The sequence below is a fragment of the Rhea pennata genome, chromosome 17 (assembly GCF_028389875.1).
Source record: "Rhea pennata isolate bPtePen1 chromosome 17, bPtePen1.pri, whole genome shotgun sequence".
Taxonomy (NCBI): Eukaryota; Metazoa; Chordata; class Aves; order Rheiformes; family Rheidae; genus Rhea; species Rhea pennata.
In genome coordinates this window covers 12,382,615-12,405,384 of record NC_084679.1, presented here as the reverse complement: position 1 = coordinate 12,405,384, position 22,770 = coordinate 12,382,615, and the positions used below count along the sequence as shown (strand labels likewise).

At 42.6% G+C, this 22,770-nt stretch overlaps 2 protein-coding genes across 2 annotated transcripts; one reads left to right on the top strand and one right to left on the bottom strand.

Moving 5' to 3' along the window:
* The first annotated feature begins 36 nt into the window (after positions 1-36).
* Positions 37-20,796, top strand: RNF10 (ring finger protein 10). Its single transcript, XM_062589849.1, has 17 exons — positions 37-540; positions 6,623-6,825; positions 7,841-8,040; positions 9,141-9,231; positions 10,264-10,448; positions 10,524-10,660; positions 12,242-12,402; positions 12,914-13,042; positions 13,195-13,453; positions 13,675-13,808; positions 14,949-15,066; positions 15,394-15,495; positions 16,024-16,158; positions 16,840-16,937; positions 17,168-17,228; positions 17,393-17,551; positions 18,364-20,796. Exons 1-17 carry the CDS (start codon positions 378-380, stop codon positions 18,438-18,440), a joined length of 2,412 nt encoding a protein of 803 aa, XP_062445833.1. The 5' UTR covers positions 37-377; the 3' UTR covers positions 18,441-20,796.
* Positions 20,797-21,198: 402 nt separating this feature from the next.
* On the bottom strand, positions 21,199-22,735 carry POP5 (POP5 homolog, ribonuclease P/MRP subunit). The gene is made up of 5 exons (XM_062590182.1): positions 22,701-22,735; positions 22,464-22,606; positions 22,243-22,392; positions 21,589-21,672; positions 21,199-21,406 (listed from the first exon to the last, which is right to left on the bottom strand). Exons 1-5 carry the CDS (start codon positions 22,718-22,720, stop codon positions 21,300-21,302), a joined length of 504 nt encoding a protein of 167 aa, XP_062446166.1. The 5' UTR covers positions 22,721-22,735; the 3' UTR covers positions 21,199-21,299.
* Positions 22,736-22,770: the final 35 nt, after the last annotated feature.

Below are 22,770 nucleotides of genomic sequence, written 5' to 3'. Positions count from 1 at the left end.
GGGCGACTCGTCGCCATTACGGGGCAGCGGCGGCGGCCGGGCCGGGACCGGAGCGGCGCCGCGGAGCCCGCGGGTGCCTGGGGGGCGCCGAGCACTCCGGCGGCAGGCAGCGCCGGGCCCTGCGGGGCTCCGTGAGCCGCTCGCCCCGTCGTCGCCCGGAGCCCCGCAGGCCCGGCCCGGCCTTCCGCGGCCCTCCCCGGTTCGAGCAGAGCAGCGAGAAGATGTCGCCATGAAGGAGGCCGAGTCCGCGCTGCGCCGCCCCCGCCGCTCCCCGCGGGCCATGAGCCAGGGCCCCCGCCGGCTCCGCCAGCGCCCGTCGTGCCCCCTCGCTCAGGGCCGCCGCCGCTCGCTCGCCCGCGCCACCGGGGCGCCCGTTGATGCTGCAGAGCTCGCCCGGCGCCACCCCCGCCTCAGCCTCCGCCATGGACAAGAGCAGCCCCTGCGGCTCCGGTGTGCCCGGCTCCTCGGCCGGCAGCAAAGCGCAGCAGCCCCGTTCCGCCTCGGCCGGCCCCGCCGCGGGGGAGCCTAAGCCCAAAGGCGGTAAGGGCCGGGGCCGGTTCCCGGGGCGGGGGGAAGGCGCCGGCGGTGGCGGCCGGGCTTCCGCGGAGCCCTCGGGTTTCAGCAGAGGGCGCGGACGCGGCTGGAGCGCAGCGGGCGGCGCGGGACCCCTGGAGGGAGCGTCCGGGCGCCAGAGCTGAATGCGTGGTGAAGCTGAACTTCTTGTCAGGTTGTTTGTCTCTTAGCTGGATGTTGCCAGGCTTCATTCTGTGTCACTGCTTAGTTTTACTTTCTTTTTCCGTCCTCTTCCTGGCTTGTGCCCTGTTCTTCTGTCAGCTGTGGTTTCTATCCCCTTTTGCTGTATGAGGTTGCTTTTTTTTTCCCCTCTTCCTTCTTCCTTCTTCCTTCTTCCTTTTTCTTTCTTTCTTTTCTTTTTTTTTTGTCCTTCTTCCTTTAAGGATTTATGTTTCATTCCCAATAACATGGGAGTGTCCAGCTTGAGAGACAAGGCTCTGATGTCATGGGCAGTGGCAAACATATTTTTACTATCAGAGGAGCCTTAACTTTATTCTAATTGAGTATGCTTATAGCCTTTCCTGTGTGTTGTACACAGTAATCCCCTTCCAGACTGTATTTCAGTAGCCTGCTTCAGAAGAGTGCAGAGTGAGTTGTGTGTTGTTTGCCCATCTGGCCTTTAGAATGAAGTGCTACATCTGTCACTGCAAATAGCTTGTTGTGCTGACATAGCAGTTCTTGACTACCCATTATGCTGCCTGTTCCTTATCTTTTAAAGGTAAGTTGTAAGCCTTTGCCACCTCTCTAAAGCTGGTTGGGAGCAGTGTTTCTGGCACCTTTGCTTCCCTCTCCCATAAGGCTAGAAGTGGAACAGTAGTGTTTAAAATTACTGGTTTTAGTCTGGGAAGTACATGTGAGACTGTCTATGGTAATGGTGGTGTAGCAGCCTATACTTAATTTCCTTCCTCCTTAGTGGCTTGTTTCAGTTGTAATACTTGGTTTCTGGGAAAGTAGTAATTTATTTCATAATGCGTTAATAAAAGCAGTATTTTGAAGATTTAACTCCTTTCTGGACTTAGCAAATGCACTTGGATCCCAAGTGACAAAGTATTACATGCTATTTACCTGAATTAGCCAGTCTCTCACAAGATAGACTCCTGGAATGTGGCACTTCCACAGCTTGCTAGATTACACCAGAACTGAGTGATTATAGTAAGTTTTAACTTTAAATCCAGACACACAAAAGCAAGCTGCAGTCTGCTTTCTTTAAGGACTCCTAATTCACTTGCAAACATTTCTGCGTCAATAACGGAATTTGACGTGGGGCTCTTCGTATTCCTAAATGTTGTTCTTATTTTCAGTGGTAGTCTCATTCTTCTTCCCTCTAATAGATGGGTTGATGGAAATGAGGGAGAAGGAATCGCATGATAGGTATGAAATAGTCCTTAGAACCAGATTTCTTGCTTCAAATGCAGTAACAAAATGTATAAACTTCAGTGCGTGTCTTCTAAAAGGCAGTGTGAAAGGCTAGCAGACATGAGGTCTCCTGTTGTTGAGGACTGGCTGTTACAGTCTTGCCAAGAGATGCCTCCTTGTATAGCTTGCTTTTTAGCGATATATGATGCTGAATGGAGGATTATTTTTAGAATATAAACGTACTTCAATCAGGAGTTGTAGATGGTCTGTCCTGTGGCTGGTATACCTTCATGTAGAATAAACAGTATCTGAAGTGAGGAAGGAAATGCAGGACCTGTCATTCCACCCCACCCCAAAATAAAGGAGTTATGTAGTAACACTTGTGGGATGCCAGATTTTATAGGTTTGAAACGATGTCATGTCACTATTAACGGAGGAACGTTGAGGAGATTAAAGCCTTATGTGTTATACTTTTCTGCTTTGATCACTAATTTTAAATTAAAAACCCACTTTTTCTAAAGACCTCTTATTAAAAAGAAGCAATATTTGGCTTGATATAGTTCTGCTTCTAAGATGTTTGTTTCTTAACTGTATAGTGGGTGGGAAAGGGAGACAGAATGAGTTGCTTCCTCTATGGTATATCAAAGGGACGGGGGGATCTATTTTAGTAGGAATTGTATGGGAATTACTTCACTGAAGGATACTGACAACTAAAATGAGAAGGTTCGTTTGGTTGGATTAAAAGAAAGAACTAATAATCTGAGCCTGTAGGATGCAGTAGTACTAAATAGTGGGTATATTTTGGTAGCCATTGCCTGCAAGATGCTGGCATGTCACCAGGCAGGATTTCTTTTTCTGGTTCTTTACCAGCCTTGGAATGGCATGGCTATGTGTAGATGCTGTAGTCCACCCTATTTCTGTCCTGTTTTCGGGACAGGTAGAGGAGGCATTTTAAGAATCTTGCATCTCTTGAAATGGAAAGTATTCTTAATGGACTTTAGGTTCTCCCCAGAAATACTGATCTTTTCTTGCATAAGTGACTTTTGCGCTGATAGTCACTGGATTTAGCTTTCAGTCAGGCTCTCATCATTTAGGTGCTTTTCTGAGTTACCTGTTGTTAGTCCAGCTGAGGAAGTGGAAAAGCGGACATTTGAACCTTATGGTAGCCTCTCCTCTTATTTTCTTTACAACACAGCTTAAAACAGGCTAAATGGGATACTGTAGGCTCTCATACTCGTGGAATTTGCATTCCAGCTGTATTTGCCACCTTTTGAACTACACTCCAGAAAATAAATTCAAATGTTTCCAAAAGAAAAGTTTATTTCAGTTATATTAGGGCTTTAGCATGGGTCATGTCCCATCAGGATGCGGTAAAGGACCTAAGGGACAGTAGGCCTCTTGTTGAATTTCTCTGCAGTCTTTGAGACCTGACTGACAACACCTGAGTGTTCCAGTTTCTGCCTTCAAGTTCCTGCAGACATTCCTGGGCCTTGCTATCATGGTATGAGCATGCTTAGCTGGAGTGCTTGACCTCTGGCTCTCTGACATATTAGCCTCAGCAGTAGTAATAGCCCGGTGTGTTTTCATGTAATTACACTGGGGCTGCTCTTCCACACAAAACCACTTTACACAATACAATTGGTTTCAACACTACTCTGCTGAAAAGAACAGGCAGACAAAGACGGAAGGAAACTGTGTTCCTCACCCCAGCTGCAAAGCAATCCTGCAGCTCCAGCATCCTTCTAGCCACACAGAGCTGCTTTTAGTCCTGTGAAGGTGACCTCCCTGTTGGAAGGAGGTGGATCTATGGGGAGAGAAATTCTCTAACAGCATGTAGGGCCCAACAGGAGCAACAGCAGATGGTAAAGCTTGCTTCTCAAAGCCAGGAGTTACTTAGTTCCCAGTGTTACAAAGCTCTGTTTTTAGATTATATAGACACTATTTTAGCAGTCTGTTTTCTTGAATCATAGGTAGACAGATATTCTATAGGTTAGGTCCCATGCAGAAGGACTGAGGATGCAAGTGAAGCCTAAGTGCCTCACCAGCACTGCTGTTCTCACTTGTTTCCGCTTTGCTTAAAAAAAGGGGGGGAGGAGGGGCGAGAGGGAAGAGAAGCCCACAAATCCAAACCTACCCTATTTAAAATTGGGAACTAACTAGAGAGGAAGGCAGTGAAAATCTTCCACTTTTTCCCTTGCAGGAGAGTGGCTGGCTCTCTCCTGCTCTTACTGGGAATGCTAGGATGGATGATGCAAAGCAGAGACCTCTCTGATGTGCTTGTTGAAAAGGCTGGAGGAATAGCATTGCTGAGTTTCAGGGAAAAGTAATGTTCCAGTTTAAAAACTTTTTTGTTGTTGTTTTTCTTTTTTTTTCTTTTTTTTTTCCTTCCGAACTCTTGGTGACTCCTAAAGGAGTCTGTCTGAAAGGACTGCAGTGTGACAGGAATGTGTTGACAGCTGAATGACAAAAGTGGTGCCTTCAATGATGACTAACTTGGTTAAAACTATAAGTGGTAGGGAATTCTTGTGTCAGCTGTAGGTATGAGATTTGCCTGGACAGTGTAAGGATTTAAGAAAACTCACTTCAGACTGAACTTAATTCTCTTGGTTGTTTTTCTGCAGTTGGTGATCAAAGAGAAACAGCAAAGTTGTGCTGAGCCACTAGGCACGTGTGCTTCTAGAGTGTTCACTGCAGTTGGAAATTTAAGGGGACAGTTGAGCTCTAAAGTAAAAAGTTCTGCGTATGAGTAACTTTAGTGGTACAAACTTCTTCAAAAGGACTTAATTTTTGACCAGAGACTCAGTGACGTGGACTGTAGCTTCTTCCCTGCAAACACTGTTGAAAAAGTTCTATCTAGGTAATCATTAAGCCAGGCCTGGTCACACCCAGAGCACTTGGCAGCTTCTGGTGTGGTTTCTTTTTCCTGATAACACTCTTAACAGTGTCCTGTTAGCCTGACCTGCATTAGAGCACTGCAGACCAGAGGAATAGAGCATGTAATTGAATTGTCCATGTGTGGTGTCAATGGAATTGGTTTAATTCCAAACATGTCTAGACCTGGCATCCAAATAGCAGAGTAAATGACCAGCTCTGATGACAAAGTTTGTCATGTGATGTGAAAGCAGTGGTAGTGTCTGGTAGCTGGAGTTGCAGGCAAAGACTGAGGTCTGACATACCCAGGAAACAGCAATGTGGTGTTTCGGTGCTGCACAAGAAATGTGGACCTTCCAGTCCCTTGTGTCCAGTCTCTTTCTTGAAGGGTGGGAGAGTAAATTAATAAAAAGTGAGACTGTGTGAGCTGTCCCACTCCAGCTGCTTTAAATGCTTGAATAGATTGGAAGTGATGCAAAGGAGGGGTAAAACTGGAAGCTCTGGTAGTGAAAACTTCCTATATGAGAGTAACATGATCCTGAACCATGATGGAGTATTTTTCTCCCACGTAAGACTTCTATTTTAAGGGGTGAAACAGGCTATGAAATGGGAAGGGGAAAACTAGTAGGCATTTATAAAGTGACTGGCATGAAAAGGGGTCTCACTGGGCCTGTGGAGTTTAGCTCCCAAGCTTAACAACATAACTCTTCTACAAAATAAAATTTACAGCAGTTAGTGCAAATGCTAGCTTAAGTGATAAATAAGCAATCGGTGTCCTCAAGACAGCCCTGATCTTATGTTAAGACTTAGTAATATCCTCATGGCATTCGTCATCTGGTCTAACAGTTTAATGCAGCAGCTGTCCAGACACCTCTCTAGAACCTGACTGGTCTGTTCTTGCAAGCTGGAGTTCAGTAGCTCTTTGCTTTGTGCTTTTTACCACTGTTTCTGTGTTAGAGCCAGTGGTGCACTTGGCACACTCTCAGGCAAACAGTCCTTGTTGTGTGGGTTGGTGGACTTAGTACTTGGGTATGTGCCCTGTAAGGCGAAAGGTGTTGGCCAGTCACAGTAATTGATCAAAAATTGGTCAAAAGTTGACGTTTGGCCTTGTAGGAAAAAAAAAGGGTGTTTTGAAACAGCTGGAACTGTTGTCTTTTAAGCATAGGGGGCAGAGCTGATTGAAAATGGGCCATGAGGTATGCAAAGTAGGACCTCAAGACAGATGCAGGCAGCAGTGTTTTCATGGGGAAGGCTATATGATAAATTACATGTTTTCAGAAAATGGACTGAAAAATGAACCAGCTTCTTGTTGATCAGCTTCTTGTGACTGAGCGTGAAGATGTGGTTTTGGTTACCTGAACTTACCAGGAAATGTGCTTGTGTCCGGTGAATTACAAAGACATTACAAACATTAATAGTGTGGTAATACTATCCTTATCTTACATCTTCAGTTCTTTGTTTGATACACTCTTTTAAACACTTCAGCCCTCTTAGGCTCAGTAAACATATTGAATTTAGAGGAATAATTCTAAATCTGAATAAGAAAATATAGTCATCCTAATAAAGGATAAAACATAGCAGCTAAATCTTAATTACTTCTAAACCAATGTTTTGAACAGTAACAGCAGTGAAATAGTTTGTGGGTTGACAGAAGTATTCTTATGTCCTGGATAAACACAAGTCTTTTTTAAAGAGTGTTCATACCAAATGATTCAGGTGAAACATAACTCTTGTCTTTGAGCTGTAGGATGACTGATATGCAGTAGATGCAGTTGAAGATCTATGTGAGGCTGCTGGTCTGATACTTGCTTTTTTCTTTCAGATGGAAAGAATGCGAATGGATCCAAACAACGTTATAATCGTAAAAGAGAAACTTCATATTCAAAAAATGAGAACTTTTCCAGTCAGTCCCGTCGCTCCAATTCACAGAAAAGCAAAGCTTTTAACAAGATGCCCCCTCAGAGGGGAGGTAGTGGCGGAAGTGGCAAACTTTTTAGCTCTTGTAATGGTGGAAGACGAGATGAGGTGAGAATTATAATGCCATGCCTCCAAGGCCTTCTCTCTTGGGACCAGAGGATCACTCTGACCTGCCTAGATAGGTCTTCTGTATTCACCCCTGGGCTGGGAAGGGAAAGAACAATAAGAGGTGATTACATCGTTGAGATGCCAGATTGAGTGCGATCAAAACAACTTTGCAACAACAGAAGAGGAGTGCTCTCTGCTCTGAGAGATTTGCAATAAAAAGAACAGTAAAACTAGTGGAAATTCTGTCTGAGGAACGGGTGACTAGACAGGCTGTGCACATACCCCTTTGTTGAAACAAAGGCCCTTCATGAAAATACTTAGTGATAGAGTTTCTAGTGTTTAAAAGTCTGAGGTGATTTTTGTCTAACTACTTGAGTGTACAAACTTGCATGTGATAGTGGTATTGGGAAAATAATCAGATTAGGCACCATCTGCCGTGAAGATGGAGTAAAACCAGACTGAGGCCTCTTATGCTGATGTGGGTGTAAATACCATAGATCTGTGTTTTTTCCTTGATACAGAGGACTGTGATTTTTCATTTTTAGTGCATGAGCAACAATACTCACATAAAATGCTGACTGTCAGATATTACTTGCTATCTCTGTAAAATTCCCATTTGTTGTTTCATTTTATGAAAACTAGAACAAGTGTAACCTGTGTAAATGGTAACCACACTTGTGTTACTGGCCATCTAAAGGAATATTGTTAGGATTTAAGCAACTTTCTTCTGTTACTGTTTTTTAGGTTTTGTCAGCTTTCACTTGTCGTTATGTAGGTTGTTTTTATAGTCTCCTCCATTTGATCGGTGTGGGGTAAGAGCACTCAGTTCTAACTTTCAGATTCTCATGCACTACTTATGCTGCAGTATTTGATTTGCAGAACTGGAATGGGAGAAGGTGAGTGAGTGGGTGCTGTGTATTCTCTGCATAATCATTGATGGGGACGAGGAATCAACTTATATTGATGCTTTTGCAGCAAATTCTGGTGAGTTCTAACAAATGTTGTTGTCTCTTAGGTAGCAGAGGCTCAACGGGCAGAGTTCAGCCCTGCCCAGTTCTCTGGCCCCAAGAAGATTAATCTGAACCATTTACTGAACTTCACTTTTGAACCCCGTGGTCAAGCAGGTCATTTTGATGGGAATGGACATGGCAACTGGGGGAAAAGGAACAAGTGGGGACATAAGCCTTTCAACAAGGAGCTCTTCCTACAGGCCAAGTGAGTGGAAGACTAGTTAGGGCTCTTAGGCTTCTACAGAGATAGTAAGGTTTAAGGAACGGTCAGTTGAGGTATTCTGTTTGATCTTGAATACTTGCATTGACTGTTCCAAAGTGAAGTACCTCTCTAATGTTTTTAGCAGTAATGGCTGTGTTTTGCAGATAAAAATCTGTGAAGTTGTCATCTTTGCCTGTTGACAAGATATCTGGTTGGGCAAGTTCTTTAGCTGCAGACCAGTGTAATCTTCTGCCTTCCACTTGTAGAATGTGGTAGTCCGTTTCGGAAGACCTGTGTATTTCTGTCATGAAAGAGACAAACTTTTGCCCCCCACCTCTCCCTCCCACCCCCCAAAAAAAAGAGGAAAAAAAAAGAAAAAAGAAAAAGAACTGATATGTAGAGATGATAGAGGTAGCAGTCACTGGATGAAAACTGAACTGAATTTGAGTCCCAGAAGCAATTACTTATATGGGTTGTAGTTCTTAAACTGGTGACTGTTTCAAACTGACTTAACATGACAAGCCTGTAGGTATATATTATTAACCCAAATTAGTAACCCAAATGAAGATAATTATACTGATCCACTGGCAGAAGTGCTTTTAACTGGAAATAATGGTCATTTTCACTGCCATCTGAAGTGTGTTCAGGACTTCTTGTGTCTGATCATATTGAAGATAAAAGCTAGTTTTGGCATTAGTACTTCTGATATCTTCATATTGATTTGTGGCTTATTGTAGTGAATTCTTTTTTGTAGGAACTCCAATGGTCCTAATTTTTGTGAGCATATTCTTTCCAGAGTGGATTCTCTGTTTTTAATAGGTCGCTGGTGGAGCTGGCTGTTTCTTAGTTGTTTTTGGAAGACCACTCTGCCTAGCTCACTCTGTAGTTAGTATGTGATATTGTGTCTAACTGAAATTGGACACGCATGTATTATGGGAATCTAGTCGTGAATGTAACTGAGTTTTGTTGGTAGAAATTACCAACTGTATCCAGTAGTTTTTTACTGGACAAAGAAGCAGCTTTTTTGAGAATCCTGTGGGATGGTTCTCAAAGAATTTCTAGAAACAACTGAGTGGATCATCTGTCTCTTTGCCTTTCCCCAGCTGCCAGTTTGTTGTCTCTGAAGAACAGGACTACACAGTCCACTTTGCTGATCCAGATACCTTGGTCAACTGGGACTTTGTGGAGCAAGTGGTCAGTTGCAATGGGCTAGATTTTTTTTTTTTTTTGAATCTCGTCTTTAACTGCATCTTAATCTCTGTGGTATTATGTAAAACTCAGCTGTTACTGAGCTTGAGGCCTCTTCTGTCACTCCCACAATACTTGGAAAGATCTGTCATGGAATATATTATGAAATACTTTTCATGACAGGAAAAGAGAAGTGCTAAAATCTATTAGGAAAATTAGCAGCCTCTTCTTGCTTTCGCAGATGGGAGCTCATCAAAAATAGTATCTGACATTCTTCTGTAGACTTAGTCCTTGTGATCAAGATATTAGCAGAAAACTTGGGCATGAGTCCATGGAAGAGGACTAGAGTATGTAGAATATTATTCTTTGTGTAGGCAGCCCATCTTGCCTAGCAACAAAATGGAAAATCTCCTGCTAATTGTGGTCAGAACTTTGGGTTACCTCAAGCAGAAGCATCTAATCTGTCAAGGCTAGTCTTGGTGTAGACTGTACCAGCTGTAGGGAAAGTATGTTACTGTTACCTGACCCTATGAGCAAACTGAAAAATCTAGGTGCTTGCTTACCTGGCAGTCATTTCTCTGGACCATACAGATGCTAACAAAGCATCTGACTAAACTTGGGTGTTCATGGAAATGGGTAAGTTAAACTTCTCAGTTGAGCAGACTTTTACTGTCTTGTTTGCCTAAGTGAGGTGGCAGCAAGAATTCATTTGATGCTTTCTCAGTGTATGATTTCAGGTGGTGATGATGCTTGCTCTGAGAGATGGTGAATTAGAGGAAACTAACTAATAAGACATTGTTGAACAGAGTTTTTTTTTTTTAATGTCACTACAATAGAAATACCAGATGGATGGCTTTTGAATGTTGTTCCATGAGCAGAGTAAAAGTGTTCCTTTAGTTTCACTCAGTGTATTCAATTTCTTGGTAAATAAGCAGAGACTAAAGAGCTGAAAGATTAAGAAGTTAGTGTAGTCTCACAGGTGGCTTAGTTGCTGTGCTACAGAATGACTTGTACTGTTCTTCTCATGTGCCATTTCAGCGAATTTGTAGCCATGAAGTGCCCTCTTGCCCAATATGTCTGTACCCACCTACTGCAGCAAAGATCACCCGCTGTGGGCACATCTTTTGTTGGGCATGTATCCTTCATTATCTCTCCTTGAGTGAGAAGACATGGAGTAAATGTCCTATTTGTTATGGCTCTGTTCACAAGAAGGATCTTAAGAGGTGAGACATGATCTTTATTAAATGAATGTTTCTAAAATGTTATTTTACCCCACTAACCTTCTCCTTGCATTGCAGTGTTGTTGCTATGGAAACACGTCAATATGCAATTGGTGATATCATTACAATGCAACTTATGAGAAGAGAGAAGGGTGTTCTGATAGCGCTGCCCAAATGCCAGTGGACGAATGTGGTGCAACCTGTTCACATTGGAGGTGAGTGTGCCTGAGTCCTAGTGATTGTAATGCTGCTTGTAACTGTGACTAGGACAGTGTGTAGAGAAGATTTCCCATAGCAATGCCTTGCCGTCACCTTAAAATAGATCAGGCTACAAAGCATGAGTTTTAGCAGCTGAGAAGCTTAATGACCACTTCTTAATGATAAACCTTCCACCCACACTTTATTTTTCCGAAGACTTTAACTTGTGTACTGTTTCCCTTCAAGTTACTGCACTTTAAACTGATGCCTTGTCAAACTCTGTTAGTAGTCTGGTGCATATTTTGTGTTGCACGGTTACTGATACAACTATTACTGGTTTTATTGACTCATCAGTGTGTTTTTAATTTATATATTTCCCCCTTCTGATTTTGTGGATTAACAAAAAAAAGTGTGTATTCAGAGACTATTTAAAAGATGTAATCGTCAATAAGCTTTTCATCACCTCCACTTACCAACTGAGATCTGTGGATGAATGATATGGGGAAATGTTAAAAATTATTATAGATCTATGTTTATCTGTTGCCTGATTTCTTCAGTTTTCCTCACCCAAGTAATGTGAACAAAATGGCACCAGCTTATGTGTTAGTGTCACTAAAATTTTGTGACTAAAGAAATAACTTGACTCAGTGTTGCTGTTTTGTGGACTGCCTTGGCTCACTTCATTTTTAGAGCCAAGTTTGTGAATGACTGTATGCGTTTAAGCTCCCTATAAAAAGTTAAGTCCCCTAACTTATAATGGATATTCAGCATGCAATATGTGTGCTTGTAAGTTCCTCAGTATTTGAAAGTAATAGATTTAATATTTCTTGATTTAAAACAAACAAACAAAAAAAAAAAAAAGAAAGAAAAAAAGAAAAATACTGTATCTGAGACCCAGGACGTGTGGTGTTAACTGGTTGACTGTAGGCAAGGCTTTTAAAAGAGGTTGGACCCTTAGGGGAGCAATGGATATATGTACTATATTAGCTATTGCACTACGTTTACTAACACAGAGTTTACTGTGCCAGCCTTCAGGGTAGGCTTTCTAATAACAAAGACGACTACCTTTTGCTGAATTCAGGTGTAATTTGTCTTGCATTTCTGCTGTGCTTTCCATGGGAGACTCAGTAATATTTTGTACAGATTTTTGGATACATAGGTATATTTGGATACATAAGCTGTTTAAGCTAAAACAGAGGTTAACTTTTTAAAACATTCCAACTACAGTATTCTTGAGTAAATAAAGAAGACAAGAAGCTACAGACTGTGTTGTTTCAGGAAGCTTTGACAACCCAGGGTGTCTTGAAGGCGATGCTTCTGCAGAAAACAAGCTTGAACTTGATTTTTGATGCTTAGCAACTAGGTGGTGAACTGGCAGGTAGAAAGTGGCAGTTATAGCAGGCTTTTGGTACCAACTTGTTGTGGATGGTGTAATGGTATTATGCAGAGTCTGTATTAAGCTGTTGCTAAATGTTACCTACTCTACAGTGGATTACCTTACAAAATTGAGCACTAACAAAATGTCAGAAGAAATAACAATACAAACTGGTGCCTCTGCATGAGGATATTAATGATTTGATGATGTTCCTTCTGTTCAGATGAACAGCACAGCCAGTATTCAAAGCTGCTTCTGGCATCCAGGGAGCAGGTTTTGCAGTGTGTGATTCTGGAGGAGAAAGCAGCACTATTAAGACAGTATGAGGAGGAAAAACATACTCCAGAGGCTTGTTTTATTGAGGCGGCTATCCAGGAATTAAAGGTGAGAACCTATTTTTGTGTTCATAGTAACTTTATTTTTGATAGCATGCCAAGCACTTGTGTTCACCGTTGTGTGCAGTGTTTGTATGTGATTATTCTGGTCTCTGGATATAAGTCTTGATAGAGACGCTAATCTTTAGACCCCAGGTATCTGGCATGGTGTTCATGATAGCAGAATTACAGAAGGCTTCTTCCTGAGTGGTGTTCCTTCCAAAAACATATTAGTCCTGTCTTCAGAGGAAGCTGGGTTTCCTTTTGTCTCAAGTATGGCAATTTCTAGGATAACTTCTGTAAGACATGCATGAACAGACCTGTAGAATATTCCTTTTCAACCCCTGCAATGTATGTACTTTCCAATATTGAGAAGACCTTTTCTTGAAGAGTCACTCTTGCCACAGATAGCATATAGATCTATGAAAACTCAAAGTACAGGACAGGCTAAAAGTATTTAGGATGGCAGTCTCCTGCGGTAAATAGGAAACTGAAATGTGCTCTCTTTGGGTAACCTGTAGGAGCGAGAGGCAGCACTCTCTGTTGATCAGGATAAAAACAGTGGCATTGCTGGAATTACTTCAGCTGTTGAGGAACTGGTCCTAGAAAGCTCCAAAGCTGCAGACCCTGCAGTTTCCCAAGAGAAAAAGGTAGGTGACATCTCTGCTCAGATCTTGTTAGTATCTATTTCTGTCACTTTACGCTGCGGTATAACATGAACTGATTCTAAAGATGGTTGCAGAGATGATTGTCTCCTGAAGGAGGTGATATGGTACTAACTGTATGCTCTCTGCTGTAATAGTGTGGTGTGGAGTATCTCTCGGCATTTGATGAAGAGCTTGTGGAACCCTGCTCTGATCTGGCAAGTTCTTTACCTCCTCCCTTGGAAGCAGAAGAGGCAGTGTTGGACGAAGAGGAAGTTCCCGAGCTGGACACCACAGGAGAATCTGATGGGAATGCTATAGCAGAACCAAATACAGCTGAAACAAGCTACCAGGAATCTAAAGATACAATTAGCAGTGGACATCTGAACAACTCTCCTTTTTACTATTTCTATCAAGGTCAGTGCAATGAATTTTATAATCATGGCGAAGGAGATGCCTCCTTTGAGATTCCTTTGGAGAAAGACATTTGTTACTTTATTACATACAGCTAAACTCTGTGAAATGAAATTGCTATGTCCTCAGAAAGGAGCTCTAAGTTTATTACTAGTGAATGAAACTAGGATGGGGAAGAGGGTATTTAACAGGCAAAGAATGAGTGATGATATCTTGTCTTATAGCGGAAGATGGGCAGTGTATGTATCTTCACCCTGTGAATGTTCGATGTCTTGTTCGTGAATATGGCAGCTTGGAGAAGAGTCCAGAGAAGATAACTGCAGCTGTAGTGGAGATAGCTGGCTACTCAATGACAGAGGTAACTTATTTTTAATCAAAATCCCTTGTTTTAGCAAGTTAATCACTGTGGCTGTCAGGTAAGACTTGCCTGTTCTTGGTAATAAGAAATAATAACTGTCAGGTGCTAGGAAGGTTGATCCAAATGAGACACTGTCTGGAATCCACTTCATCCTGTGAAGGACATCTGTGTAAGCTGCAGTGTCTTGTGGTAGTTTATGATAAGCAGACCACAGTCTAGCTTATTTTCTCCTCTTCAGCGTTAGAAAACTTACTCCTAAGAGAATTGTAAACTCGAGATTGATTTACTCTTAAAGAAATAAGAAAAAAAGTTCGAAGTTTCTTCTCAATTAAGGCTGTAGCTAACTCACTGCCTTTCTCAACCCAAAGTAGCGTTCTGACTCTGTTGAACCAAATAGCTTTTTCCGAATATTGAGGGTTGAGTCAGGATGTTATGTAGAGCAAGGTGATGGAAAACAAATTCAGTGTTTGAGATGGAAGTAGCTTTAAGGCACTGAAGGGGCTTAAGGCACTGAAATTCTAGAAGAGGGGGTGGCTGTTGGGTTCCTTTATCTAGGATAGAGATTGTAATAAAGAACTAGCATGTCCAGTAACGATTGCACATAACTTTTCAATCATGGGAAGAATAAATGTACTTGAATAAGAATGAGTGCAAAGAGATAGTAGACGCTTTATGTTCAAGTTTTTCTGCTCTAATAGGAAAAATACAGGATTTGGCTTGTTTCAGTCTAGCAAAGTGGTAGTTGGTGATCAAAAGGATTTCAGTGTAAAAGATAAATTTAGTCTAATGTAAGAATAAATGCATCATGGGAAATGGGTATAAAACTAAATCTTCAGCCTATCAAAGAAGCAGCATTGTAGAGTTTCGCTCCAATGATGCAAGTGAGAGGGAGAAAGAGCAAGAAAAAACAGTAACTGAGTTGGAAGCTGATGCATCCAAATATGATTACAATGTGGTTGGTGGTGATACTGGTGCATTTTGTTGTTGTAGTTTACAAAGTAATTACTGTGTCACTGTTCCTGCTTTTTTTTTCTGTTTGATTTGATGACAGGCAAGTATTCTAGCTCCATAAGCCGTATGTTGCTGTGGCAGCTTCTAACCTTGTTGTGACTAGGTATTTACTTACTTTTCCTCCCTCAGGATATAAGACAACGTCATCGTTACTTATGTCACTTGCCCCTCACCTGTGAGTTTAGTATATGTGAGCTGGCTCTGAAGCCACCTACCATTTCCAAGGAGACTTTGGAGTTGTTTTCAGGTTGGTATTACCTTTCTAGTAGGCTCTGTGTAACTTTTAGGATGAAGGGAAGTAGCTCTTATCCCTTTATGGCAGAAGAAAGAATGTAAATAACAGATTTAGTCCTCTTGCATCAACTGATGACTACTAGACAGAAAACCCAAGTTCAGTTGTGTATAGGATAGCAGTTATGCATAGAATAAAAAAGCTTTAAATGCTTGGAAGAACATACGTTGTTTGTAACTGTATTTGTTACTAACGTGCTATAACTCAACACATTGTTCTCAAAGCTGGAAAACATTACCAAAATCGGTGTTTTTGATATCTAGTGCTTTCTGTTGCTTCTAGATGACCTTGAAAAGAGGAAACGCCTACGGCAAAAGAAAGCTCGTGATGAACGACGACGTGAACGCAGAATTGAGATAGAAGAAAACAAGAAACAGGGCAAGTGTAAGTCTTGCTTGAGCATAACTGCTGGATTTCTAGTCATCTTTAGTTGCTGAGCTAATTTCTCAAGGTACAGGATGAACTCTAAGCCTTTTAGTTGTAGTATATAGTTAGAACAAGATTACAAGGTGTTAGAGAACAATCTGAACTTTTAGATTGAAAAATGTAAGCTGTTTTAGTAAGGATATTAAATGACATTATGCAGTTCCTGCATACTTGCACATTTTGGTGGAAAGAGACAGAAGGCATTCCAGGACACAGTGCTCTCCATGACACGTAGCTCTCAGGATTCTTGGTTTCAGTATTAATAACTGTATGGAGTGGAAAGTGAAGAATTAGGGGGAAAAAAAATGGAAAGCTTAAGAATTGCTTAATTGCTTTCATCCAGAAGCAAGGCTTTTTACTGGTCTCTAAGATGGAGGGTGGAGAGAGAACTTTTGAGCTGACACTGCCTAGAGTCCTTTGAACAGTTTGCATATTGATAATCTTCCACATGCTGGAAGATTTTTTTTTTTTTTTTTTTTTTTAAAGATCCGGAGGTCCATATTGCTTTAGAGAATCTGCAGCAGTTCCCTGCTTTTACCTCCTGCTCTGGAGAGACTACCAGCATTGACCATCGGAGTTTCTGTCTGTCTCCTCTTGGCAAGAGTCCTGTGTTTCAGACAGGTGAGCATCTGGGAGAACACATTCCATCTAGCTCTTGATCATTCTCTGAGGATCTACTGCTCAGGTCGTCAAGCTAAACTTTCTTAAAACTGATCCAAGACTTCTTTTCTTCCAGATCATCCACTAGATAATACACCAATAGCTGATACTGCTAAGAGACATTCTCATATTTTTTTGTCTGCTTTTCACTAGCTGCATTTTAGGAACAATATGAGGACTAACTGTAGCTGTACATCTTTTAAATCTTTGCCTAGGCAGAAAAGTTGCATTACAAAAGAGGGAAAAATAAAATAAAGGGAGGGAGCAGAAAAATGTGTGCTAGGAAATCACTATTGGCTTTTGTTCTTTCTACCCTGTCCATCTGTACTAAAGTAAAATGAATCTGGATGAGAGTTCAGGTTGCTGTGTGCTCTACCAAATGTTTTATCTTGCAACTCATAAAAACATTCAGAGATAGCTTGTATTTATTTTTTCTCAGGAAAAACTCCCTTAAATAAAAACATTGAGGAAACATTTAAGAGAGGTCCCACAGCATGACTTGATGGATGGAACTGATGAGATTAAAAATTGTCAGTTACATAATATAATAAAACTCTTAGTTCTGTCTCATCTTGGTAAGCTGCATAACAAATGCCTTTGTCAATGTAAGAGATTATAATTACCTCTTCCTTTCTGCTGTAGAGTCTGTTCCACCTTCACTGTCACCTGCTGCCAGCCAGGTCAGCCCATTGCTCTGTGGGAGCTTTGAAGAAGAGTCTCCCTTCCCTTCCTTTGCCCAGGTAAGCCATGTAGCGGAGTAAATCTTGTGAGAATTGGTTGCATCTTAGTTGGGCACAAGTCTGAGAACACAATTGCTTCCCCTTCAAAAGCAATATGGGGTAAATCTTACAGAGACAACGTAATATTTCAGCACTCTGAAGTGGTTCCTAGATTTCCTTGTAACGTTGGAGATGTGCAAGATTGTTCTGGTACATGGACTTGATCAGATTTTTTTTTTTTTGGGGGGTAGATGTTGAGAGTTGGAAAAGCAAAACCAGAAACATGGTCCAAACCTGTTCCAAAGACAAGAGGTAAGAAAATTTGGGTTTACTGCTTTGGGGTTTTTTGCATGCATCTAAATCTTGGAAATTTTGTAATTTTTTTCACAAGAAACATCTGGAATTTGGGGAGATATTTGCACTGCAAAAGTTGTGTATGGCACTCTTGTCTCTCAAGACTCTTCCCTTTCTTGCAGATGAGACCACTCTGGCACTCCCTGTGCTGGTGGATAGTGATGGAGAAAGTGATAACTCTGACCGCATACCTGTGCCCAGCTTCCAAAATTCCTTCAGCCAAGCTATTGAGGCAGCCCTCCTGAAACTGGACAAGCCGTCCACGTCCGATCCTTTATCAGGTAAAGAAGAGAGGGAAAGAGAGGAAGGAAAACTTTCTGAAGTGAGAAAACTAAATATTTCACTGTCTTCTGGAAGAACCGAAAAGAGCATTTAGGGGGATCAGAATGGGCTACAGAACAGTTCTGTACAATGTCAGGTTGTGAACTGGTTTCTGAACAGCTTGACTGGGGCTTCTCTTAGCTTAAAGTACCTCTCTTCTCAGTGGGAGCTGAGATCTCCAGCTAGCAAAGAATCCTAGTAAGACAAAGATGGCTTTTGGCCAGTAGTCACTTTAACCTCTAAGCATCGTGCTAGCTGATGAAGCTAACTTCTAGTGCTCAATTCTGATGTTTACAGCTTTCAGGTTGTGTTTGTAGCCTGCACTGAACGATGGGGAAGTAGGGGGAGGGGCTGGGAAGTCAGTGAAAGCAAGTGCTTTATGAACAAGGATGAAAGTGGTACTTAACCTGAAAAGCAAACCGCTGCATGCTTACTGTCTCCTATCTGCCGCTGTGCTGGAATTATTGTAACCACTTAAGTATGTTTATAGCTATTGAAAGTGGTGGGAACAAATCGTGCTGAAGTTCTCTATTTGATGAGAGAGGTCTTGGGAGGTCAAAATGTGACTAAATGACAATAGGGTTGTGTGATGGAGTCTGCCTTAGTTTGAGTCTGTTTTTTTAAGTTAAACTATCTGGTGCTCAGTGAGTTGTATAAGAAATGTCACAGCCCTGTAAAAGGTATTTTGGCTAGGGAAGACTATTTTTTTTTCCTCATGGAAGGGGAGTGTGGTACAGGAAATGAATGACAGTATGATTTTATTTCTTCACAGAGGAAAAGGGAGGCAAGAAAAGAAAGAAACAGAAGCAGAAGCTACTGTTCAGCACCTCTGTTGTTCACACAAAATGATTCTGCTATCCAAGAGACGTTCCCTCTCCTTATGGTTTTCTTTTCATTTTTGCTTTGTTTTGCTGCTATAGTTTAAGTATTTAAATTTGAACAGTCTAAATCTGTGTTTCCAGGGCTTCTAGGAGGTTCGGGGGAAAATATGGAAATGTATGTCAAAGTAAGATCTTCTTATTCCAGCTTACTTAGTTGGTTTGTACTGAAACAAAGTTTTGAAAGAAACAACCTGGAGAACATTCAGTCAAGGCCTCTGGCCTGTGCCCAGTAAGTTCTTTGGGCCTGATACATAATCTGAAAGTGTGTACAGCTGTCTGGCACTGCCAGAGTATCGTAGTATTGCCTAAGTGAAGAGGCAGAGAGCCTTTGCTTAGAAGTATTTGTGGAGAAAAGTCCATCCAACTGTGGCAGTAGTGCTGTTTCAGTAAGGCTGTTACACCGCTGTCTTTAGAAACGGGTTTCTGCTGCACTGGAAATGGGCGAAAGAGCTTCCTGGTTTTAGTGTTAGCTGCTGTATCAGTTCTTTTTCTAAAGAGCAAGAATTCCTCCTGTTCTCCTGGCTTTGAAAGATTTAAAGCTGAGGTGAGTGTAAAGCAGAACTTTGGTTTTGAAGTGACTCTTGCTGAATTTCAGTATTTCAAAATGCAGTTTGGCACTAGTGATCAAAGAAACCTCCTGGCTTATTTCAGTTGTTCTACTCTGTATCAGTGTGGGTGAGTGAGGCTGCTTTTTTCTTTTTTCTTTCTTTTTTTTTTTCTTTGCCAACAGTAGGCTACAAGTTCTTTGTAACTTGTTATCATCTGGAATAAATACTCCACCCTAGGGCTCTTGGTAACTAAGCTGAATGATGTTTTGGCACTGGCTGCTCTGGAATTGGAAGAACGATTGATAGTTGATGTCTGTAGGTACTCTTATCCCTGCAGCAAGAGACTAAGAGCAAGAGTCTCTTGCACTGGGATAAAGGGCCTGGACTATGTGCTTGGTTCTGGGATGTAAGTTGGTCTGCACGAAGCACTTCAGGCTATAAACGTGTCTTTTCTGGACGCCCTCGTCCTCCTTTTTTTGGGTGGTCTCATTCTGCACTGCTTGTGGTTTGATTTGAAGCTCATGAGTTAAGTGGTGTGGATTTTGTTGAATAAAGTGAACTATAGGTGTAATGCACCAGTGAAGGCCAACAGTTGCAATAAATCATATGCACATATTTATAGTACTGCTATAACCAAACTGTCTCATCAACCTGAAGCATAGTATCACTTCAGTCACATTCAACTTCTGCCTTCCTAGTGACATATTTCCTTCCAAGGAGCTGGTATAAAGTACAAGACTGATGTGTCTCCTCTTACCTTTAGCTCCACCTGCGCTGACAGTTGTTTTGGGTGGCCTGCCTACATTTGCAAAGACTTCAAATAGTTCACATCCTTACTGTAAGGAGCAGAGCACCCTCTCTCCCTTTGACACTGGCACCAGTCTGAATACAGAAGCCTAGTGTTCTAGACTTCTGTAGTCAGCTAGTCTAAATGCATTGGCTTGGTCTCATTTAGAAGGTTTATGTCAACATATTGATGCTTGATTTCAAACAGACTCACTAATACCTGAATGCTTCCTCAACGCACTTAACAGCGTGTGTGTGTGTGCACGTGTGAAGCTGCTACCTAACAGTGCACTTCACAAAACTGTGTGGCTGTAAACTAGAAGGATGGAGACTGGAGGCTAAATATTTCAACTGCCCCAGAAGTACACTGATAGAAGAAACACTTGCAGAGCATTCTTTGAAGGCAGCTTAATTTCGCACTTGGTCACAACTAACTACACTCATGGAAAGACAGTACAGCTTGTCAAGACAGCACAAACTAAGACAAGATGCCTAATAGTGGTAACACATCTTGGTGTTAATGCTTTAAATGCATAGTGGAAAACTATTGGCAAGAGTAGAAAAGCAGCAAGAAGGATTCAAGTATGCAGTTAATGGTGTTCACAATGCTTTTTTTTTTTTTCCTCCTTACTTGTAGTAGCCATTTTCTGTCCTTATGCCATGGAACATGAGCAACTACTTACTGTCTAACCAGTATCTGTTGTGTTCTACTATCTCTTCACCTTTGTAGTACTTTTTTTTTTCTTTCTTTGCATTGGCAAGAGAAGCAGAGTAGTTTGAGCTGGTACAACTCACCTCCACATCTCACAGGCACTGGAGCAAGTGAGGGAAGTAATGCCAGCAAAGACGACTGTCCCTTTTGCAGGGACAGTCTCTATTGGCCAGCATTTTCAAGTTGTATCTTGTTTTCCTATGGATTCAAGAGATGCTACCAGCAGCACTACTTTCCTGTAACTGATTGGTATAAACTTAATAAATATCTAAGCAGTATGTGTACTTATGAGTTTTATATGACATGGTTAGATGGGTTTCAGACTTAACCACTCTACATTATATTCCCTAGAGTCTCTACTCCTGAATAGGCAAGGTGAAGCTTCTGTGACTCAAAACAACATCTCTCCATTTGAAGACAAGGTTAAAAACAAATGTTAATGCTCTCTCTCAAAGAGCAACTACATTCCTTGGCCATGCCAGTTGCCTAAAACTCACTTTCACCTCAGCATAAAGATCATGTTGAGGTGCTACACTTATGAGTAGGGGGAGGTTTGACTCCTGGGTCAAACAGACACCTAACATGCTGAGCTGGAGTAGAGCCATATATATATATATATATATATATATTTTTAAGTTTATTTAAACACTTGGGGTGGGAGAACAAAGTCTACAGGAGACAAGAAGAGCATCTGTCCTTATATTTCGCTTAGCACAAAGATGATAATTTCTAACATCTTGACTGCACAAGTCCATGACAGGTGAACAGTAATAACTCGTATTTAGTCTGTCTCTGTGTCGTCATCATCTTCTTCCTCATCTCCACTTTGGGACTGCTCTTCTGTAAGAGAACAGCTCAGTACTGACTGCCGTATGGCCTGTCTTTCCCCTACAAAAAAAAAAGGGGGGGGGCAACAACATAAATTCTTGATCTCTTCACCTATGCTAGAATACCTTTAACTTCTGCAGAGACGCATTTCTCAGCTCAAGTATTTAGAAGTAGCCCAGCACATCCTAGGAAACCCATAGGAATTGAGGGTGTTCTTCAGGAAAGCAGCTGGAGTAACTCACCTTCATTTGTGCAGTTTTGCAACAGTGTCAGCAGCTGCCTTCTATTATACTGAATTAGAAATTTCTGACATGTTCTTATAGTACCTATAGGAGACAAGAACAGTTCATAAAAGTCTACAAAACCACATACTTATTTCAAGGATTTGCTTCATAGCTGCTAGTATATTTTTTTCTCACACATGCACGAAAGAAGTAATGCCATAATTAACAACTTCATTAATAAAAGTGATTAGTATCTCTAACTCTCCAAGCCTCACTTCCCTCCTCCTCCACTGAATTTCTAAGTGGTAAAGTAATAATTTCTTTGCCATACATGGCTAATTTTCAGGATGGGGAAGACTCCATACTTTCAAAATAAGACACACACATTTTAAACTATGTTATAGCACTTGCTGCTCTGTTCCCCCCCCCCCCGCGATGTGAATGAAGAATTGATCAGAATCAACAGGATCTGAACAATGGGTCTGGGGCCTGTTTCCTAGTTACAGCTGTTAGAAGTGAGTAAGTCAAGGAAACACCAGATGTATTTGTCGTGCCCGGACGGAGTCACACAAGGGAAGAACCCCGTCCAAGCCCTGGGAGGGCGGACGGCGCCCCGCGGCCTCCGGGCGCGAAGGGGAGGCCCGGCGGGCGGTCCGGGAGGACGCCGCTCACCTCCGACGTGCAGCGTGTGGAAGCAGCAGGGGTAGCGCTGGTTCCTGCCCTCCAGGTGCCTCACGAGCGGGAGCGCGGAGCAGAGCAGCCGGTAGAAGTCCTTGCGGCAGCGCAGCAGAACCGTCCCGGTGTAGGCGTTGAGGTACTTCACTGCGGGGCACACGCACGGCTGAGCGCCCGCCGCCGCCCCCCGCCGCCGCCGCCGCCGCCCCCCGCCGCACCTGTGAAGGAGACGGAGCAGCAGGCCAGGCCGTAGTCGCCGTGCGCCCGCGCGATGGCGTCCCTCACGGCGAGGCCCACCGCCCGGTCCTCGATGCACTGCCGGCACCGCGGGTCCTCCGAGACCACCTCGCACAGCACGTACCTGGGGGGGGGAGGAGAGCGGGGCGCGGCGTGACGGGCACCGGCCGGGGCGGCCCCGCCGCCGCCGCCGCCGCGGGGAGCCGCTCCCGCCTCACCTGTTCTTGAAGCGAACCATGCCGGCGTCGTGGGCCCCACGTGACGGACGCTGGCCTTAGCCAATGGGAG

What these genes read in the sequence shown, in the direction of transcription:
- RNF10 (XM_062589849.1), top strand. Translation starts at nt 378, where the DNA reads ATGCTGCAGAGCTCGCCCGGCGCCACCCCCGCCTCAGCCTCCGCCATG. An exon ending in CGGCTATCCAGGAATTAAAG is followed by an intron (nt 12,403 to 12,913) that starts GTGAGAACCTAT and finishes GGTAACCTGTAG; the next exon opens with GAGCGAGAGGCAGCACTCTC. An exon ending in AAACAAGAAACAGGGCAAGT is followed by an intron (nt 15,496 to 16,023) that starts GTAAGTCTTGCT and finishes TTTTTTTTAAAG; the next exon opens with ATCCGGAGGTCCATATTGCT.
- POP5 (XM_062590182.1), bottom strand. Translation starts at nt 22,720, where the DNA reads ATGGTTCGCTTCAAGAACAG. An exon ending in ATGGTTCGCTTCAAGAACAG is followed by an intron (nt 22,607 to 22,700) that starts GTGAGGCGGGAG and finishes TCCCCCCCCCAG; the next exon opens with GTACGTGCTGTGCGAGGTGG. An exon ending in CTGCTCCGTCTCCTTCACAG is followed by an intron (nt 22,393 to 22,463) that starts GTGCGGCGGGGG and finishes TGTGCCCCGCAG; the next exon opens with TGAAGTACCTCAACGCCTAC.